The sequence below is a fragment of the Amphiura filiformis genome, chromosome 5 (assembly GCF_039555335.1).
Source record: "Amphiura filiformis chromosome 5, Afil_fr2py, whole genome shotgun sequence".
Lineage (NCBI taxonomy): Eukaryota > Metazoa > Echinodermata > Ophiuroidea > Amphilepidida > Amphiuridae > Amphiura > Amphiura filiformis.
This window is the reverse complement of record NC_092632.1, coordinates 53,397,713-53,420,379: the sequence shown is the minus strand read 5'-3', so window position 1 is coordinate 53,420,379 and position 22,667 is coordinate 53,397,713. Positions and strand designations below refer to the sequence as shown.

At 37.6% G+C, this 22,667-nt stretch overlaps 1 protein-coding gene across 1 annotated transcript; it reads left to right on the top strand.

Annotated features, from left to right (window-relative positions):
- The first annotated feature begins 358 nt into the window (after window positions 1-358).
- On the top strand, window positions 359-16,270 carry LOC140153358 (uncharacterized). The gene is made up of 4 exons (XM_072176089.1): window positions 359-588; window positions 3,880-4,053; window positions 11,043-11,258; window positions 15,368-16,270. Exons 1-4 carry the CDS (start codon window positions 525-527, stop codon window positions 15,844-15,846), a joined length of 933 nt encoding a protein of 310 aa, XP_072032190.1. The 5' UTR covers window positions 359-524; the 3' UTR covers window positions 15,847-16,270.
- The last annotated feature ends 6,397 nt before the right edge of the window (window positions 16,271-22,667 follow it).

Sequence of the window (22,667 nt, the reverse complement as noted above, 5' to 3'; positions counted from 1 at the left end):
ACAACATGATATAGTATCTCCGTCGTCGTAATATTTATTTTACTTTAGGTCAAAAAATAAGCTATGTCCCACGTGTTTTCATTTGTTTGTGTGTGCATGTGTTTTTTGTGTGAGGTTTTAGCCCACGTTTTGTTTTCTTTTTTTCCGCTACACGGCTACCAACGTAACATAACTAAAAAGCCTGTAAAAATTAACATACCTATGTGAGACCTTTTGAGAGACAACCCTTCTCTTTTTTTGGCCCAAGACCCTCATAGTTTTTGGCAACACTGAAAAAGTCCCCTTTGAATGTTTTGGGGAAAACCCTATTTCATGAAAAACATTTTAAATCATGGAAGAATGAACAGCATGCATCGCTTGAAAACATATAGACACGGAAACAATGTCTCTGTAATCATACACTCTGCTTATATCATAATCGTTTTCATACCAGACAGATTGGTTGATATTGGGATCGTAATTACGATATTATCTACCAAAGACACAGTTTTTGATTGAATTGGAATCACATTTCTATCTCTGCAATGGCCTCTTCCAACGTTTTATATAGAAATGACTACTCTGAACCATACATTTACCAGGAAAATGGTAAGAATTCTCTTCACTTTAATAATGAATTCAATAGAGCATGCCTATAGACGAATCCAACGAGCCAAGTCATGGTCAGGATTTGGTCGGCCATCTTTGGGTAGCCGCTAGCACCAACCTGGTGTTTTGAGCGCCCCATTGTGCAAATAAAAGCCGCCTAACACCTAGAGAAGATGCAAGGACGAGGAGGGTTAATAGAATAATATATACAATAGACATAATTCTGCAGGTAATCCCGTCGCATATAATATTCATACATGGTCCTTTTGTTTGCAAGTACATCCATTTGTAGCGTTTGATATGGTGTAGTTAATCCGATTATTATGTCACTTCAACAGCGAATAGACCATGTAGAAGCTATGTGTTTTGCCGAAGGGAACTAATAGGGCCTATTGTGTTGTAAACTTTAATCATTCTTTTGTCTACCTGTGTTTTCGCGGAAATTGTAAAACGGGTGATGGAATGCAGTTTAAAATTTCCGCCAAGGCCGAATCATTTCACATTTTGGGTGCATTGTATCCGACGGCTACCCAACTAAAGGCTGATAGTCAGGTGTAGTAATGCGTGGATTTGGATTCGTATATACTATTTTGTGACCTCTTCCTCCAAACTCAGAACATGCCGGCAAATAGGGGCGACATGTAGGGGGCATCGTGGCATTTACCACACAGTCTTATGCTTTTCCTGTTCCCCCTTTTAACTAGCGGTGCGACACTAAGGGGCCATCGGAACGATCAGTGGGTCGGAATAAACTGAATATTTATTGAATAAAGTTGAATCCCATGTACATCAATTCAAAGTTACACCTGTGATGTGCCCTGAGTAATTTAATTTGATGATTTATCTTTGTTTACAAAGTTACACGAGTGATGACATTTTGGGGAATTCCCCTCTCAAATTGAGCAAAACAAATTGAATCATATCTAATTTGGAAACCCCCTTGAGGTTGTAAAGTGAAGATGACATCACGGATTCCCTTCAGGAAATGATGTCATGTGAAAAGTTAATGTTATAATTAAGGCGTGGGAATTTCCAAGATCACATTTGGCTATTAATATTTGGGATTTCCCACTGTTTGATAAGTTGATATATAAGAAAATGAAAACACAATTATTCACAGTTTATAGTGTTGATCTGGGCTAGCTACCTAATATGCCTACAGTCCAATTCCTTCAAAGAGATGAAATTGCTAACCAGAAATATTTTACGTAGTCAATGCACTACTGCCTGCCAGTGTTGTTGGAGAAGATCTATAGAATACGTCAAAGAACGTACTTCTTCCAAGAAAGGAAAATATATTCTTCTGCCGATTTGCTGAAGTCTGGTTAAAGGAGCAACACAGCACAACGGGGTTCAATCCCCGCTGAGTCCTTCTTCATTATTTAATATCTAATTGGCCGCTGAGACACAATGAGAGAGTTATAATGGGGACTTAAGTTGAGATTGCCCGAGTACCGACTGTGAACTCAGGTTGTACAGTGGTAAAGCTCTGGACCGGTAATCCATGCGACCGGGGTTCAATCCCCGCTGAGTCCTGATTTTTTCTCTCTCAATATTTTCATATGCCAGTTTGCTCGAGCCCCAATCACGTCATTTAAATTATAATTTCTCGGGCTTGCATCGTTTATTTCCGATCCTCACATATATTAATTTGTGTTTCGCATTGTCTTACGCCCTGCCAGGGTGAAGCATATAGGCCGCCTCCTTCTTCATTATTTAAGTGCTAAATAGTTAAAGAGTGATTATATTTGATTATTGTGTATGTGCATTTGTTGTCATATATTGTACCAATCATAACGTGCTTTCAATTAAAGACTTAGATTTTGTTAGCTTAATCAAATAGTGTATTTGTATTGTGCATTCATGTGAGTTCGGGTAAAAGGTGATTTTGGCCTTGAGTCAAGTACGACTCGTAATACATCCTATTTTAGAATATTGGATGTATGAAGTTAATAATATGTTCATACATTCATACAGGGACCCGTGAATTTATTTTTTACTTTTTTAGCTAATTTGATTGGAAATGTCATTGACACACAAAACACACAGTGGAATGAATCCAATTAAAATCCACCTAGAAATTTCTGGACTGTTTCCAGTGTGTGTGTTTTTTTCTCAGGGTCTATGATAAGGTAGCATAAAATAGTCTCAAATCCCTAGGCAGACGTTTTTGGGGAGACTGGAACCCGGGACCTGGACTTGACGAAACTCTTTATAACTGATCACTTTTACTGTTTAGCCTTTTCAAGTGTTTTTAAGGGATCTAGAATGAGCGTTTTGAGTGTTTCGACAGTATTTTTTTGTGGGACATGAGAGCACATCAGACATATCGAATTGCATTCTGAATGCGAAGAATGTCTTTCTGATATCAAATAATTTTCATTTTTTAAATCCACGATATAATACAAATTTTATGACAAATTATGAAAATTTGATATTTTTCACATTTCTGATATATAACAGTCCTCGAAGTAAATTTGATAAATCTAATGACATATTCTTAAAGTGTATGTAGCTGGGAGGAAAAGCCGACAATCAATTGAAAATTTTGACCTTTCATATTGAAGATATGGATTTTTCGCCCCAAAAGACCTAATTTTGTTTCGTGTTTTGGGGAAAAAAATCCATATCTTCAATGCGCAAGGTCAAAATTTTCAATTGATTGTTGGCTTTTCATCCCACCTACATACACTTTAAGTATAAATCATCAGATTCATAAAGTTTATTTCGAGTACCGTTAAATATCAAAAATATCAATTTTTAACTATTTCCCATAAAATGTGTATTGCATTGCGAATTTCAAAAAATCAAAATTATTTGATATCAGAAGGACATTCTTCGTATTCAGAATGCAATTCGATATGTCTGATGTGCTTTAATGTCCCACAATAAATACTGTCCAAACGTTCATACCCCACCCCTTAAGAGAGTTCGTTTTGCTATGATGACAAATCTACAGTTGTTAAGAATTCAAGGGGTGAAAATAACTTGTATCTTTAAAGATACAAGAATTAAAACTCTTTTACTGTCTGTATATTATCAACATAATAGGTTATAGGAGAGGGGCGGGGAGGGTTGCCGTAGCAACCTCTACATAAAACCATGATCATGATGATGCCCTATGTATTTTTTCTGAGACAAAAGACAAAAGGGTTATGCCGAATGTGGGTTTTCTTCGTTTTTTTAAAATTTTTAAAGCAAAATGCAAAGAATGTGTTGAGATTTTAAAAAACATCCTACACAATGGACAGTGTCGCTATTTTTAAACAACTTTTTATATCTTTTTAACAGCACAAGGTGACACAGCTCCGAAGGCGATAATAGCACCTCCAAATGAGAAGTCCCGAGCTACATGCAATTGTGCCATCGTGATGTCAGCCATCGCGCTTTTGCTCTCTATCATATGCCTAGCTATATTAGGATGGCTGGTTGTCATGGTAGTAGGAATAATCAATAAGGAAAATGGTAGGTTTATATTAATGTGCCTTAGGGACCGTTCACAAACACTTGTTGGGGGGCCTGATGCAAAAAAATTTCATCGCAAAAATTATTTCGGGGCCCCCCTTTACAGACCTAAAAAATTTCAGGGCCCCCCTTTTTGACATGAAAATTATGGGTCAATCCCATAGAAAAGCATATAAACTCAATTTTTCCGGGAAATTTTGTTGTCATTTTTTTCAGGGCCCCCCTTAGGAGGGTCAAAAAAAATTTCAGCCTCCCTTTTTGTTTCTGGTTCCCCCTAACAAGTGTTTGTGAACGATCCCTTAGGATTGGTCCATACTATTTTATTTGATGTCAAACGCTAAAATTCAACAACTTTGTTATTCAATCGGTTTCAAGTCGTTTTTATCTGCTATTAACGAAAGTTTTCACCTTGATGAATTTCTTACCTCTTTACATTGTATCTTACCAAATACTAGCTGTTAGAATACTACAAACCAATACCAGACTGGTTCTATTTTGGAGATTTGTGCTTATTTAAATGTCATATGGAAAGTCTGCGTAAAACTGGCAACCAACTTATTTTTTGTTAATTCGGGTATTCTCCACATTCCATATACAAACCGCTGCCTTGGGGATCAGGCTTTCCATGTTGCTGGCCCACGGATATGGAATACTCTTCCACAGCATATCCGTGAGGCCCCCACCCTAAACCGGTTCAAAGAACTCCTCAAATCACATTTATTTCCTGTTGCATAATATTGTTTTTGTTTATATTCCATGTTTTTGTAGCGTAAGTCTTTTGTAGTTTAAGTTTACTGTAATGCGCCTTGATATTTGATGATAAGGCGCAATATTAATTCGTATATGTATGTATGTATGTATGTATTCTGATTTCGAATTTGTCTGCTGTATTTTTTATATTTTATATATCAAGCATATCTAAACATTAACTGCTCAGTGAAATTGGGATAAATGCTGACGAAACTTCAACCAGGATAAAGTGACCTGGTGACGGGGGTCGTCGTAGACAGTTGGTCGGATCATTTTTACAGGAGAGTAATACGTACGTCTACCCTGATCGGAACCGAGTGTAACGAAGTCTTTATCATGGGCATCTGCCCAGCCTTTTCCAAATGAGCCACGGGGAGAGTGGATTTTAATTTTAATTGATTTGTTTTGGGCCCTGCGGAGATTTTGAACCCGGGACCACTCGTATCAAAGACTTTAACCAGTGTGCCACGCTGTTCTCTAAACACCATCACTACCACCCTAAAAAGGCCCCCAAATTCCTTCTACAGGATCATACAGGGGAAAATTAAACATGCGCCAAATATACTCAAAAACGTTTAAAACATTATTTGTGTGATCATATCCAAAGAATTACAAAAGGTTTACATTTGTGGGCGCATTTAGTTACAACCTTATGAGGTTCAACAAGTCAAGGGTCAGTTTCAAACTTGCCTCGATTTGCATAGAAATGGAAGTAAATACGGCAGAACAGATATTTGGGTACGACCTCACTTGCACTAAATAGATTTAACACACGATAGTTGATTGGGATAGTTATGGAGTTATGGATAGCATACCTAGAAGAGACTTATTCATCGTACTGGGGGATTGGAATGCTAAGATTGGAAAAATGAAGGAGAAAATCGGGTGTATATACGCCAATATGGACATGGGATCAGAAATGAACGTGGAGACAGACTGGAGGAATTTTGTGAAGCTAATAAACTAGTCATTGGGAACACATTATTTCATAATCATCCACGGAGACTATGGACTTGGATGAGCCCAGGAGATAGAACAAGAAACCAGATCGATTACATCACACAGTGACATCGCCCCGATATCTTCATAGTAGAAATCGCCATGGTAGGTTGAATCCACAGCCACCTATGACCATTTTATTCGGACCTGAGATGCATATTATTAGCGAAGTGACTTGACTAAGGCTACTGTATAGACGGGGTAATTGATTTCTCGCTCTGTGAGCAAGCTTGTATACGACATTGCGGTCAATGGTTATACTCTCTCCACTTGAGTGAGTGCCGCTATAGCCTGCTGCGCGCTGTAGTCCATATAGGACCAACGCAATATAAAATTGAGAGTTTTGGTCAAATTTTGACTTCAAAGCGCACGGCCAATTTTCAAAGCGCACGCTAACGACTATCCCAGATAGCAACACTACGTTGGCCCAACGTTGGGCCAACGTGAGCGAACTGACCTTACCACGTTGGGTCAACGTTGCTTTTCGACGTTGGCCCAACGTGATTTTGGCCAGGCACCCAACCACCACCACGTTGGGCCAACGTTGGGCCAATGTCGAGCCAACTTTGACCCAACCGCAATGCAAATGTAATTTGCGACGTTGGATCTTTGATGTTGGGCCAACGTTATTTGACCAACGTTGATCCAACCAATAGCCAACGTTGAGCCAACCATTGGCAAACAAGCCCAATGAGAAAAAAAAAATGAAAACAATTAGTTACTTGTGTATACTGTGCTTACTTCAAGTCTTAAATTACCTGGCTCTCTATTTTACAACGAAGACAAATTAACTACCTTAATTTTACACAAGTCACTTACCTTAGTACCTACCGGGATTCGAACCAGGGACCTTCTGTTTAACAGTCTGATGCTCTACCAATTGAGCTAACTGGGATTACATATTTGAACAAGTGTTTTAAGTAAATATAAGCTATATTTTCATGACTAAACCTGCCAAAGTGCATCTTTTAGGATATTGATCAAATTTACTGTGAATATTGATAACATTTTCTATAAATGTTGATTTAAAAAAAAAAGTAATATAAAAATAAAATTCTTATTGTTGATTTAATTCCAAAGCAATATTGTTAAATATAATTACATACCTAGTAGGCTATAAGCATTATCATTATTATCATCATCATTATTATTATCATTATCATCATTATTATTCATTAGTCCTATTATTATTATTATTATTATTATTATTATTATTATTATTATTATTATTATTATTATTATTATTATTATTAATTATTATTATTATTATTATTATTATTATTACTATTATTTGATAATATTTAATATTATTATAAGTTTATCTAGTGGGGCTTTTATAGTCTTTATTTAATGTCACTCTTACGCCTTAGTAGTAAAAAGAAAATAATTATAAACATGACAATTTCCATGACTTGAACAACAGTTTATACCATCGTTGGTCCAATGTTGGGATTCCAACCGTTTGTGCGACGACGTTGGCCCAACCTCCACGTAACAACGCGTCATTTTACGACTGGCTGGCTACGTTGGTGCAACGTTGGCATACCGACTATCATTTTAAGGTTGGCACAACAACGTTGGCCCATCCTCGGCTTACCGACCGTCATTTAAAGGTTGGCTTGCTATGTTGGCTCGACGTTGGCATATCGACCATCATTTAAGGTTGGCACAACAACGTTGGCCCAACGTTGGCATACCGACCGTCATTTTAAGGTTGGCTGGCTACGTTGGCTCGACGTTGGCATACCGATCATCATTTAAGGTTGGCACAACAACGTTGGCCCAACATTGGCATGCTGACCGTCATTTTAAGGTTGGCTGGCTACGTTGGCTTGACGTTGGCATATCGACCATAATATAAGGTTGGCATAACAACGTTGACCCAACGTTGGCCTGACGTTCCCATACCAACCATGACTAAAGGTTGGCATGTCAATGTTGGTCCAACGTTGGCTTGGCGTCGGCTTACCGACCGCGACCATGCCGACCATTGCCAACGTTGGGCCAACGTTGTCTTGCTATCTGGGATAATATCTGTTCAACACGTATTTTCAAGTGTATGAGACCACATCTGGTTTCTTGAGAAAAATTCATTTACGGGAGATATTCATCATTTTGTAACCCAGTATCCGAAGATGCACCACCTATCAGGTATGATGTTGACAAAATTCCCACTCAATATTCAGTCGATGTACAGAACAAGTTTGACGAGTTACTGAAAGTTAATGAAGAGGGGCAGACCCCAAATGAATTTTGGGAAGACAGGAAAGAAGTAGCCCAGAGCACAGCAAAGAAGTACATCCCCAGAGAGAAGAAACGGAAACAGCCGTGGATCTCTCAGCAGACCTTAAGCCTAGCTGATGACAGGAAGAGAGCAAAGGCAGATGGAGGAAAGGAAGAATAGGCACGCTTAAACAAAGAGGTCTCCAAAAGTGTTAAGGAGGACAAAAGAAACTACATCGAGAGGAAGTGTGTGGAAATGGAAAGATGTAAGGGTGACTCAAAAATAGCTTTTGGTATTGCCAAAGAACTTACTAAGCAGTGGACCCCAGGACGGATGTAATAAATAATGAGAAAGGTAACACTCTTACCGAAAGTGAAGACATCAAGAGGCGATGGGTTCAGTTCCCAGCTGTTTGAGGCACAAGATGACAAGGTGTATGTACAGTGTGAAACTAGCGAGGAAGAACCTCCACCGTTGAGATCTGAAGTTGAGCTTGCCATGGAACAAATAAAAAATGCTAAGTCACCTGGCATTGATAATGTAGCTTCTGAGTTGTGGAAGGCAACTGGGAAAGAAGGGATAGACCTAATGTGATGTGTCGTCTATGTGGTATCATCTGGAAAAAGAAGAAATGGCCGAGAGACTGGTGCAGGGTAGTATTTATTCCACTGCCAAAGAAGGGAAATTTGAAAGAGTGTGCCAATCACCGGACCATCAGCCTGATTTGTCATGCAAGTAACGTGCTTCTGAAGATCATCATCAAGAGAATGAAGAACAAAATGGAGCAAGAAAAATCTGAGGAGCAGGCAGGATTTCGTGAAGGAAGGGGGACTAGGGACTAAATTGTCAATATCAGGAATGTGATTGAAAAATGCAGAGAGCATAGACATCCTATTTACATGTGCTTCATAGATTACAATAAAGCTTTTGACTGTGTTAGCCACCCTCAGATACCCGGCTCAGATGTGGGAAACTATGAAAAAGATGGGTTTCCCAAGTCATCTTGTGGATCTGATCAGCTGCTTATATGAAGACCAAGAATCGGCAGTCAGAAAAAGTAGTGGGGACACGGATTGGTTCAAGATTGGAAGATGCTTACAACAGGGCTGTGTGCTATCACCAAACCTATTTAACATCTACTCTGAAGACATAATGAGAACAGCTTTGGAGGGGTTTGAATGTGGAGTGAAGTTTGGCGGTACAAGAATTACTAACCTGAGGTACGCCGATGATACCACTCTTATTTGTAGCAGCAGAGTAGAGCTGATTGATCTTTTCAAGCGCATCAAAGAGGCCAGCGAAGAAAAAAAACCTTCTCCTGAACACAAAGAAGACACAAATAATGGTTGTAGACAGAGAGCGGAAAAGTGATGAGTTTGTGATAGATGGACAGCAGATTGAGGAGGTGAAGCAATTTGAATATCTGGGATTAACAACAGTGGTGATAGCACAACTGAAATTAAGAGAAGTGGTGTTACATGAGGCTTCTACAAGTGACATGGAAAGACAGGAGAACAAATTTCTGGATCCTCGACAAGATTGGTACAAGTCTAACCATTGTTACGAGTTGTACTTGACTCAAGGCCAAAATCACCTTTTACCCGAACTCACACGAATGCACAACACAAATACACTGTTTGATTAAGCTAACAAAATCTAAGTCTTTAATTGAAAGCACGTTATGATTGGTACAATATATGACAACAAATGCACATACACAATAATCAAATATAATCACTCTGTAACTATTTAGTACTTAGCCAGCATTCTTCTTCTTCTCAATCTAAGTCTTTAATTGAAAAAAAAGTATGATTGGTACATTTTACAACAATTGCATATAATAAAATCACACAATCACAGTTTTATTATATCAGTACTTAACCAGCGGTTTTCTTGTTGGTGATCCTAGAGTTCATGCAATGTTCTGGACGAATGATGTAATATATCCTTATTCAGTTGTCCTGCGAAAATCAGCGAAGTCCAGTGTACACTTGCGTTTATAAATATCCTTGCGTATGAAATCCTCACACGAAAATGATGCTGCTTTCTCCAATCACTAATATCTTCTTGTGCTGCTTTCTCCAAAATATATCTCCTTGCGCTGCTTTTTCTAAGTATTTATCTCCTTGCGCTGCTTTCTCCAAAAATGGTGTTTCTTTAATACCAATCACTCTTTTTCCAGGGAACAGGTTTCTTTAACACAGCTCCGCTGTATTTGACAGATGTGTGGTTTTCATAAACCCAGCAAACTCCAGCAATTCGACAGAAGAACTTTAATCCTTTGATGAGGAAGAGCACATTTGGGTGCTCGCAATCTCCTTCGTTGGCTATGTAAACTGGTTAAAATGTACTTCTTTTTTGAAGCACGAAGACAATCACACACATGTGGAGTTTCACAATCTCCCATGACATTCTGTAATCAGCAAACTCAAGCTCTCACATTTATATACCAGTACTCATGCAAAACCCATCATCTATTAATAAACCACCACTTCATACACATCTTCACAGATGAAGCAAGCTTGGGATTTCCCAAGATTAATTATACACATTAACCTTTATCATTACATCACTTCCTGGGTTTTTTTCTCTATGGTGTAATACACTGAACTGGGGATTTCCAAGTTCCAAACATAGATCTGACTTTGTTTACAATAATTGGGGGATTCTAAATGACTTTCCACACCATTATCTTGCAAGTACAAGGGGGTTTCCCATCTCATGAAATACTTTTAGCTTGTAAACAAAGAGAGAGAGAGAGAGAGAGAGAGAGAGAGAGAGAGAGAGAGAGAGAGAGAGAGAGAGAGAGAGAGAGAGAGAGAGTTGATTAGGATTTTAGTTTTGAATATCTAGTCACAGAGCATAAGCAAGTCCAATTATATTATTGTAATGTATATCCTGACCATACCATTACTCAACATACTGGACCGAACTACCCTGTATCACATTGAGACTCACCAATGGAAAATAGTTAATACGAACTATGAAACAAAAACGATTTTTTTTTACTTTTCAGATATCCCTTCAAACTCTCAAGTTGGTGTTGACCCAAGTCAGACTACCACACAGTTGACAGAGGCTCAAACAACCTGTCCACCCGTCAATTGTCTTAATGGTCATAGTTCCTCCCAGCCAACACAAACTCCACCGACCCAAGCCAGCTCAGGTAGTGCAGTGTACATAAGATGGGGTAGAACTGTATGTCCAGTAACTGCTTCTCTTGTCTACAAAGGTAATAGGTTATATAGCCTACAATTTAAAGCCATAAGTATAAATAAAATTGAAATAATTGAAAAAAGTGAATAAAATATACACAAAAATATGTGTCTGTTGTTGTATGGTAAAACGGACAAAATAAGGAAAGCCGCAAGAAAACAGAAAAAAACACGGAAAGCGACAGATATTGACAAAACGGAATTTGAAAAAAGAGTTGAATAACACTTGATCAAGGTTAATATACACTGTGTATAATTTACACTTTAGCAAATGCAAATGGTAAACTAGTCATAGAGGACACCATGTGGAGAAACTTAAAGCTAGTCATTTTCTAGTTGGGCGATTTATTAGCATACGAAAGGCCAGCAATATGAACATGATGAACTTAGGTTAGAAACTTGACTTATATGTACATGCCGTTGTGGTCCTTTGCCCTCTGCCGAGTAAGCCTCCTCCATTCAGTTCTGTCTGTTGCTTGTGTCTTTGCTTCATGTGGGGTCATTCCCAAGTCCCTTTGAATTTGGTCCTTCCATCTGGTTGTTGGACGACCTGGTGGTCTTTTCTTGCTGAAGTCAATAATGTAGGCTTGGTGGGGAAGCCGATTTAGTGGCATGCATCCTGAAAATATGCCCAGCCCATTTCAAACGTCTCCTCCGGTAGATAACATCTTTGATGGAGCTAGTGATGTTGAGACTCTGTCTGGAATTGTTGCGGATTTTGTCAAGTAGGGAAACTCCAAGCATTGCCCTAAGGCATCGCATTTCAAAAACATCCAGTCTGTGTCGATCGTATTCACGTAACGCCCAGGATTCTGACCCATAGGTGGCAATAGGGAGGATGGGCGACTGGTAGATCCTTATTTTCAGCGATCTGGTGATGTCATAGTTAGACCAGATGGTATTTTTCAATCTACCAAATGCCCAGGCTGCCAACTTTGTGCGACCTTTAATATCCTCCTCCACTACTACCCAGAAAGACAAAGTTATTTACTTTGTCAATGGGCATTTGGTTCAGCATGATATCTCTTGGATCGTCAGACATGATCTTGCATTTTGTTGGGTTAATTTTCATTCCCCAGCTGCTGCATGCTTTTTTCCAATTCATTAGTGGAGATTTGCAGGTTCTCAAAGTCCATATCCATGAGTGTGGTGTCATCTGCATATCGGGTGTTGTTAATGCACATGTCACCCATTAGACTTCTCCGTAGTCCACTTGCCCATTTTGCAGACTGGCTATTACATTTAAGCATAAAACTCTTGATTTATATTGATTTTTCATACACTCTTATATCAAAGCAGCCAATCAGAAAAGCTGTTAGAAAAGTACGAAACATGCATTGATTGTGTATATTGTGCACTCCGCGTACTACGCGTAGTGTTTCGCGCGTTCGCGTCGCGTAGGATTGATTCATTTTTCGGGCGGGTTGATGCATTTAGATTTGGTTCTGTTTTCCAAAATTTTTAGTGATAATTTGTTATATAAAAAAAGTAAAAATAACGTGTTTTTTTCTTCTCGTGTATGAAATAGATTAATAAACTTGATTTTATTGCTCGAGAATTAGACAAAATAATGCACTTTTGCTGATGTTGATGCATCTAATGCACTCCCCCCTTCGGGGCTCGTGCATTAGACGTATCAACATCAGCACGCGTGCATTATTTTGTCTAATTTATCTCCCAATAAGTAATACGCGTTCATTAACCTATAAGTGTGCAACTGATAGATTTTCACATCTGTATCTGATCTTTTCAGTCACCACACTCCCTCTGTTTGTTAGCTTCCCAAGTGGACTACTGACTTTGCCTTGCGGTTAAGATTTTTAACACGGGACTCTATGGAGAGTTAGGCCAATTTCTGGCCTAACTAAAATTGGCCATGATGTAATGCATCTTTAAATAGATCTGCCTTGTGATTGGTCGCCCATATCTCGCTATGGTTTAAATCTTCCGGGCCCGCGCCATTACCATTAACTACACCGTACACAACTATCTGTGGTATTTGCGGCGCTTTTGTGTTGACGCGAAAGTTAATCTCTCATCAAACATCTAGCGCGTCTTGTACTATACCATGCTTAGTACTTGTGGTTAATGGACTGATAAACAAGTATGCTTGACAGTGTGTTTTAGAGAGCAAAGTCCCGGGGTAAAGTTCTGCTTAAAATTCAAAGTCCATAGTCGGATTTTCGGGGTTCGCTATCAATAAACTGGTAGATTCCAAAATCAGAATTGTTCAGTATTAAAGTGAGCCATTATAATTATGCAAGATAATTGCATTCAATTACTTTTATTGTCACTAATCATCTGATATTTTTAACTCTTTATGACCATTTTATTATTGAATACTTAAATTTTAATAAACATCAGTATAATTTTGAGTTCAACGAAATGGGTTCATCATGACTAATAATAACATATTTTTAATAAAATTCGACTATGGCATAGCGTCTAGTCATCCATCTGCACACCTGAGCCTAGATTTTGGATGTCCTTCATGACACTGATTCCAGATATATATTGAAGAGGCATGGTGAGAGAAGACATCCCTGTCTAACACCAACTAGGAATGTAGGACTTCAAACCAATCGGTGATCTTTACATTTACCACGACTGAGCATTTGGTTTGCTCATACATTTTTGCAATGAGGTTCACCAGTTTGGTGTCTACTCCTACTGATCGCAGACATTTCCAAAGAGCCTCCATCCATATGGTCTCAAATGCTGCAAGTTCCAGTGTATTGGAATGCGTCTTTCTTTAGCTTTTTCAAAGATTTGGCGTACTGTAAATACCGCATCTGAGGTGCCTCTGGAACTCCTGAACCTACACTGTTCTTCTCTCAGATGGTTATCTACAGTCTGTTGTATTCGGTTAAGAACCATCCTACAGAATACTTTTCCCGGGATTGACAGGAGGGTAATAGCTCTGTAGTTGGCTGGGTCCAGTTTGTCGACCTTTTTGTATACAGGAGTTATCAATTTTTGTCCCATTTTTAGTCATTTTACTCTTTGCCGTCCCCATTTTATCCCTGAAAAATATCTGCATCATGACTAGTTATATTTTTTTCAAAGGTATATTTTAAAACTGGTCAAGAACACTCACTTTTTGAACCGAATATTTCAGAGAAACCATTCTGACTGATGATTCTCCAGTGTTTCTAGATGTTGTTGACAATGTCCTTTTTGTCCTTTGTGATGGTGTTTCTAGAAGAGAATCATATATTCTAGAAAGTTCTTGGCCCCGTCCCTATTTAGGGTGGGGATGGTCTCTTGTTTGATTTTAATGGCTTCCCTCACTTTCCTTGGCAAAAAATTGTCTTCTCTGCAAAGGACTTTAACATTTCCAATGTCCGGTTTATGTCCGGTGTCCTTGCTGTGCTCTGCTAATGCCGATTGATTTGAGGTTGTGGTTAAGCAGAATTCGAGGAGCTTGATTATTTCTTTTTCATTGAGATATGTTCTTTTTGTCCAGCTCTTGTCTTTATCAAGCAATTCTTTTACTATTTCCAAAGCACCGTCGACCGGAACACTGGTGAACAGAGCGGTCACATCGTAAGAAGTTATGCAACAAGACTTCCGCTTCATTAAGTTTAAGATTTTGTAACTTGGAAACAAAGTCCTGGGAATTCTGGATGTGGTGAGGGGAATTCCCAAACAAGGGTAATAAAAGGTCTGCCAAGAAACGGGCAAGGCTATAACATACCGAGCCGATGCTAGAAACAATTGGTCTGACAGGTACACTGGCTTTATGGACTTTGGGTAGACCGTAGATGCAAGGGACTACACATGCGGATGGCCTCTTTCTATTTTTTTGTTACAAACTACAAACTACAAAATTTCTAATTTACATCACTGTATATAATATGGATATCAGATCAAAAGGAAATGGTATATTTGAATGTTGTTAAATTACAATTCAATATTGCTAACTTGAAACGGCCAATTGTTTTCAATATGTTTAGGGTATGATGTTACATAAAAGAAAAAACTTGCTTAGACGGATATTTTTTTTCGAAGCCCGTCTACAGGAATGTTATGCAAGTTGAAACACAGTATGTGTCGTCCTGATGGGGCCAGAAATGGTTGTGAGCGGCCCTAATGCTGATCTTTTTACTTTTGATATTTTAAATAGGTCTTGCTGGAGGTAAGTGGTTCGAGCATACAGGTAGTGGCTCTAATTACCTTTGTCTGCCAGAAGATCCAGATTATGATGATTACCAGGCAGGTGATCATGGAGAAAGGGCAACTATCTACTCTGCTGAATATCAGATTCTTAGCTTTCCCCCCTTTGAAGGCAAGCATAACCATGACGTTCCCTGTGTCGTTTGTCAAGCAAATATTCGAACCAGCTTACTGATGATTCCCGCGAAGCAAACATGTCCCGATACTTGGACTCTTGAATATTATGGGTATTTGATGGCAGAGAGTCAGAGTCACTCGAGTTCAGAGTTTGTATGTGTTGATAGAAACCCAGAAATACGGGCAGGTAGTATAACTGATCAGAATGGGGCTTTGTTTTATCCTGTTGAAAGTCAATGTAATATTGGTAATTTACCATGTGCTCCTTATATCGATGGAGCAGAACTCACATGTGTAGTCTGCACTAAGTAGAAACTGGTTCAGACTTCGCATTCGATGTCGGCTTTCAACAAGTATTTGTTATTCAATGCGTTTCAAATCATTTTTGATCTTTTAAGAAATGCTTACTGACAAAAAAGGATTTTGATGGCGAATAGTTTTTACACTCTAACTTATTTGATAACGAATATTGTTTTGGCCAACAAGCATTTGGTAGAAGATAACCACTGAATACCCAACAAACACAACAATGTTCTTAAGACATTTTAATAACATTTAAAAGTGTGCTATGGAATGTTATTTCGAAAGATATTCGTCAAGTCTTAGTCAACTCATTAATGCAATTCAAAAAGAAACTCAAAGAAGACCTGAAATTGTAGTACTCTTGATTATGCAGCTCATACATGTATGTCAAATGTTTTTAATACTTCGTGTTTCTCTTTTAGTTACTCATTACAATAATTTGGGTCTTTTGTTTAATTGCAGTACACTTGTTTTACCAGTTCAATGATTATCTCGAACGCTTTTTTGATTAAATCACCATACTCTGTTTTAATGCTGTATAATATTTATGTAAGCTCAATTTTATCTGGTGTTATATTGTATGAACAACATGTTTTTAATGCTTTTATATGTTTGTCTCAGGGCCCTACTGGAAATCAACTTTGTAATATTTGTTGAGAAGGTTAACCTGTTTAAATATGGTTAATAAATATATATAAATAAAGGTCATGGAAACGTTGTTATAAAGTAGCTTGGGCAAACATTTTTGCTAAATATTTTGTCAATACTTTAATAACATTCTGTTTAGAGTGTTTTGAATGTTATAAAAACGTTTTTAGATACCTTTATAAAAAAAACAAAAAACCCACATTTAAACGTTTTAGGTAAAACGTTTTGTGTTTGGTGGGTAACGAGTATGGAGTATGAATCGAGCCAAACACTGTATCATTATTTTATTATTAAACGACACTTATATAGCGCTGAAACAGGGCATACAGATATTAATATTAGCCGTCAAAAGAATTTAAAGCTTATTTCTAAACACATGGGTATATATCTTCCACAACAGTCTGCAATCTTTTTACATTCCTTTCCATATTGTCATGATATTAGGCTTTTAAACATTTTTTTCAAATGACAATTTTGCATTTCCCATTTCTTAGCGTGGGCAGTGGAAGACCATCGTAAGTGACATTTTTAGCGAATTTTGGAAGTTGATGAATTTTGAAAATATATTTGAAAACTGACAATTGTTTTAAGTTGATGTGATGTGCTAAAATTGAATAATCAATTTTGTAATAATCAAATAAGATATCGTAAGTGTAATATAGACTTGTTTTCAATCGTAAGTGCCACTCCTCAACAAATAGTGCAAGACTATTATAGTAAGTGCCACTTACTATAATAGTCTTGCACTCAACAAAAATTAAAATAAAAATCTAAAATGCACTAATAGGCCTACATCTAAATTAAAAGACCATATTGTAAATGTACACGTTTGTGCAAATGTAGTTTTTATGATGTACTCTGCCCACCCCTTGTTATGTATAAAGCAAACTTTAACCCACCGATAGGCTTTTTTGAAAACATTTCACTATATTTCCTCCATTGTATGTATCGTTCATGTAAGAATTGTTGCTGTGTAGTTAGGTCATTATGTTTTTTGTCATTTTATTTTGATGTGAAATTCAAATTAATCATAATACACGATATTTGTAGTAAAATACTCAAGCCTGTTTAGTGTTTATAGACTATGCCGTAGTAGATGTTTGATAAATAAAACAATATTATTAATCATGATGCACCTATTCATTTGAACTCGAAATTATGCAGATGTTTACCACAAGTAAAGTATTCAATAAATGATCATAAAAAAGGTTGATATAATTGGTGACAGTAAAAGTGAAGTATAAGTGTTAGCGAATGCAACATGTAAAATCCACTTGGGGATCCAGCAAATACGATGATTGAAAAGATCAGAATCAGATCAAGGAAGGGGAATGAGTCGCATATCGCTTATATTATTTATGAGATATTGGCGAAACAGCGTTCAAGTTCTTTTGTTTTATATTGTTTTCAGTCATTAATAAATTGCTTATAAATTGGCAACCAGATGTCCGATTTTGATGGGGTTTGCATGCAAATGTATCATTCGTAAACTGCCAGAAAATGATGAAAAACAAATTTAAAATTGACATGTGACTCATTCCCTTTGATCTTGTCACAGATATGAAAATCTATCAATTGTACACAAATTACATAGCAGATTTTTATGTAAGGTGTAATAGCTAGAGTGCACAACTTATGGGCAAGTGGACTAGCTACAAGAAGTCTAGTCTGTTTAGAATAAATTGGATCTTGGTGGATAAATTTCTATGATGTCTGTGATCTTGATTTGAATTTTAAACAAACCAATTAACGTACCGGTATGTGATGCCTCGGGGGTAGGGGTATGTTTGTTTAAACGGTCGCTTTGTGTGGAAACACACTTATTTCCTAATTCGCCCAGCTCAAACGTAAATTTTCTATTGCGCTGCGCAGACCCCCCTTACACCCCTTTAACACTCTCCTGCAATAGAAACGTATCTTATTAATATGACCAAACCAGACATTTGGGGAACACCGCTCTTCTTGGACGGCTGCGGACATCGGACACATTTACTGGCATGGAGGCAAGAGACAAAAAATATCTACGTACCTTGAAGAAGCATTTATGGTATGAATACCTGATGCTACATGCATGATATCATCCGGACCGCATCTTGATGCCTCACCGATTGCCTGTGGAGCCAATCTCAAAGCAGAAAAGCAAGAAAAAAGCTCAGCAAATTTAGTTTTGTTAAACCTTGCCTCTTGCAAAGCATGTGAAAACCAAACTAGAATAAAGTAAGCAGTGCGCAAGTTCACATGTGCATGGTCTTAGGCACTTGGTAAACCAATATAACACTCTCCTGCAATAGAAACGTAATCTTATTAATATGACTAAACCAGACATTTGGGGAACACCGCTCTTCTTGGACGGCTGCGGACATCGGACAGCGGACACACTTACTAGCATGGAGGCAAGAGACAAAAATATCTAGACGTACCTTGAAGAAGCATTTATGGTATGAATACCTGAAATGCTAAATGTATGGTATCATCCGGACAAATTTAGTTTTGTTAAACCTTGCCTCTTGCAAAGCACGTGAAAACCAAACTAGAATAAATTAAGCAGTGCGCAAGTTCACATGTGGTCTTAGGCACTTGGTAAACCAATATGGCGCGGCCAAAAGGCCAAAAGGCAGTATCTTAAATCTAAAGTACTTCGTAATTCCACCAAAATTCCAGCTGAAACCTAAATATTTCCAATGCTCTGAAAAATTTCAAAATGATAACCTGGCTTTAAATCAAAGCTAAACATAAAATCTCCTTTAATAAAAATTTAATTGCAATATTCCAATCATCAAATTTGATCTTCTGTTTCCACAGATACTGGTTGACATATCTTAAGTCTAAAATTAGCCTAAGTTCCCCAGAGCTTTGAATTGATACGGAAAGAGGATTAATCACACATGGCATATTTGACAAAGAACATTCTACAATAAGATTTTAACACAAAAGATCCTTAATAGCTTCAGAAACAAATTCACTTTGTTTCAACGCTGATTTGTTGTTCTTAAATGACGCTAGCATAGGTGTGTCCAAAAAGGGTATCCTGTACCCGGAATCAATTATATTCAAAACTTCGGATTCAGCACCTATTTTGTGTGGAGACACACTTATTTCCTAATTCGCCCAGCTCAAACGTAAACATTTGGGGTACACCGCTCTTCTTGGACGGCTGCGGACATCGGACACATTTACTAGCATGGAGGCAAGAGACAAAAAATATCTACGTACCTTGAAGAAGCATTTATGGTATGAATACCTGATGCTACATGCATGATATCATCCGGACCGCATCTTGATGCCTCACCGACTGCCTGTGGAGCCAATCTCAAAGCAGAAAAGCAAGAAAAAAGCAAATTTAGTTTTGTTAAACCTTGCCTCTTGCAAAGCATGTGAAAACCAAACTAGAATAAATTAAGCAGTGCGCAAGTTCACATGTGCATGGTCTTAGGCACTTGGTAAACCAATATAACACTCTCCTGCAATAGAAACGTAATCTTATTACAGACTTGACATTAAGTATGGAATATTTTTTCGACAAATATCAAGACTGGTCTGAAAGGTGTCTACATAAACCGCACGGGCAAAATATTAATTGGGGTGTGTCGGGATATGGTGTAAAATAATTGTTTGATAGAAAATTTGCTTTCCATGAGTTTACATTATGGTTCTCAAAATGTTGCGAATCTGCCTAAAATGGCGGATTTAGGGAGGCTGAATTTGAGCTTTGTAGGGGACACAATTTCGGTCTTTATGCAACATTGTTCTGTTATTATTAAATATATAGGGGTTTGAGGTGATATTTCCTAAACTTCGTCGGCAATTGACATTCATCACATCTGAAATACACTTGCAATGTTCCATATTTTTAAACATGGGAGGAGCTTAAAATATGGCTTTTAAAATTGGTACGAACTCTGAAAGTTTGAATGGCCTCCCTGAGGTCAAATGGTATAAACTTAAGGAACAAAACAACTGCGCGGATTCGTGGTTGTCCAATGAACTCACGCTGTTTCTTTGTGTACAGTAAGTTTATAACATTTGGCCCCAGGGGGCCTTTCAAAATTTCTGAGTGCGTACCACTTTTCAGAGCCATATTTTTAAAGCTCCTCCCACTTTCAACACTGGTAGATTACAAGTGCATTTCAGTTCTGACGGACACTTATTGGTATTTAGGTTCAGTAAATATCACCTCAAACCTCATTAAATTTAATAATATCAGAATAATGTTGCTCAAATTCAGAAATTTTACCCCCACAAAATCCAATTCAGTCTACTTAAAACCGCCATTTTAGGCTAATTCACTACATTATGAGCGCCATAATGTTAACTAACGGAAAGCACAGTTTATGTCAAAAAGTTACTTTACGCCATCTCCCGACAAATCATAATTAATATTTATCCCGTGCGGTTTATGCAGACCCCTTCCAGACCAGTCTTGGAATTTTGCGAAAAAATATTCCATACTAAATGTCAAGTCTGTAATATGACTAAACCAGACATTTGGGGAACACCGCTCTTCTTGGACGGCTGCGGACAGCGGACACACTTACTAGCACGGAGGCAAGAGACAAAAAATATATACATACCTTGAAGAAGCATTTATGGTATGAATACCTGATATCGATAAAGTGCTAAATGCATGATATCATCCGGACCGCATCTTGATGCCTACCGATTGCCTGTGGAGCCAATCTCAAAGCAGAAAAGCAAGAAAAAAGCTCAGCAAATTTAGTTTTGTTAAACCTTGCCTCTTGCAAAGCATGTGAAAACCAAACTAGAATAAAGTAAGCAGTGCGCAAGTTCACAGGTGGTCTTAGGCACTTGGTAAACCAATATGGCGCGGTCAAAATGCCAAAAGGCAGTACCTTAAATGTAAAGTACTTCGTAATTCCACCAAAATTCCAGCTGAAACCTAAGTATTTGCAATGCTCTGAAAAATTTCAAAATGATAACCTGGCTTTAAATCAAAGCTAAACATAAAATATCCTTTAAAAAAATTCAATTGCAATATCCCAATCTAAAATTAGCCTAAGTTCCCCAGAGCTTTCAATTGATACGGAAAGAGGGTTAACCACACATGGCATATTTGACAAAAAACATTCTACAGTAAGATTTTTACACAAAAGATCCTTTATAGCTTCAGAAAGAAATTCACGTTGTTTCAATAATGTTCAAAACTTCGGACTCAGCACCTGACCAAAATTGTATAGACGTTTCAATCTATACCTCTCACTATCGGTTCAGAAATACCTTGTTCGTACTCGTGGAAATATTCTAGATAAAATGGTAAAAGGTAAACTGATAAAATATGGTGCAAAAGTTGAATAAATTCGCGCGAAGCGCGAAAAATGGGCACTTTGGGGGCTAAAATGGTCAATGAGGTTAATTTTGTCAGAAACCCACAAGCGTCGACATGGGGGGGGGGGGTGATTGTATGGACCACCCCTGGCTAAATATTGGGGGATTCCCCACTTACCCGCCCCACCAAAGTATACCACAAAGTGTTTAAGGGCAGGTCTATTGCAAAAACAACATCATATCATTGGCAAGCTAATATTAAGAGGACAATGAAAATGACTCCTTTTTTGAGAAAATAAGACGTTTAAAACTGATATTCCGCAAAAACCAACGGTGGCTGTGTACTCTCAGATATGCATGTAGTAAAAGTACAATAACTTTGTAATTATTCGCGCAAGACATATAAAAGTATACATTTTTATGAAGGCAAGACATCAATAAATATTAATATAAATACAGATTTGGGGTAAAAACAACAATTCTGAAGAAAATCACAAAAAGTGAGTTTTGGCAATATTTGTTAGGTACATCATAACAAAAAACACTCTTTCCAAAATATTTTATTTTGTTTTTAGCTCAATCTTGAGGCTCCATTCTAAAACGGTTTTTTTATTTTTTGATATTGGCCTTATTTTTTGAGATATTGACCATATAAGGCATCAAATTGAACTTTTTAAAATTCACAAACGCTTATTTGCACAAAGTGATGCCTAAAATCGGAAATAGACCAAAATATAAAAAATGAGAAAACCGTTTCTTGAGTCGATCATGCTTTTACAATGATCATATTTGCTTACCTATAGATGCTGTATTTATTGAGTTATCGTGTACCTAAATCGTCATTTTACCGAAAAAATGAACATTGAAATAATGGCCGTTGAAGTTTAAAGTGGTCACAT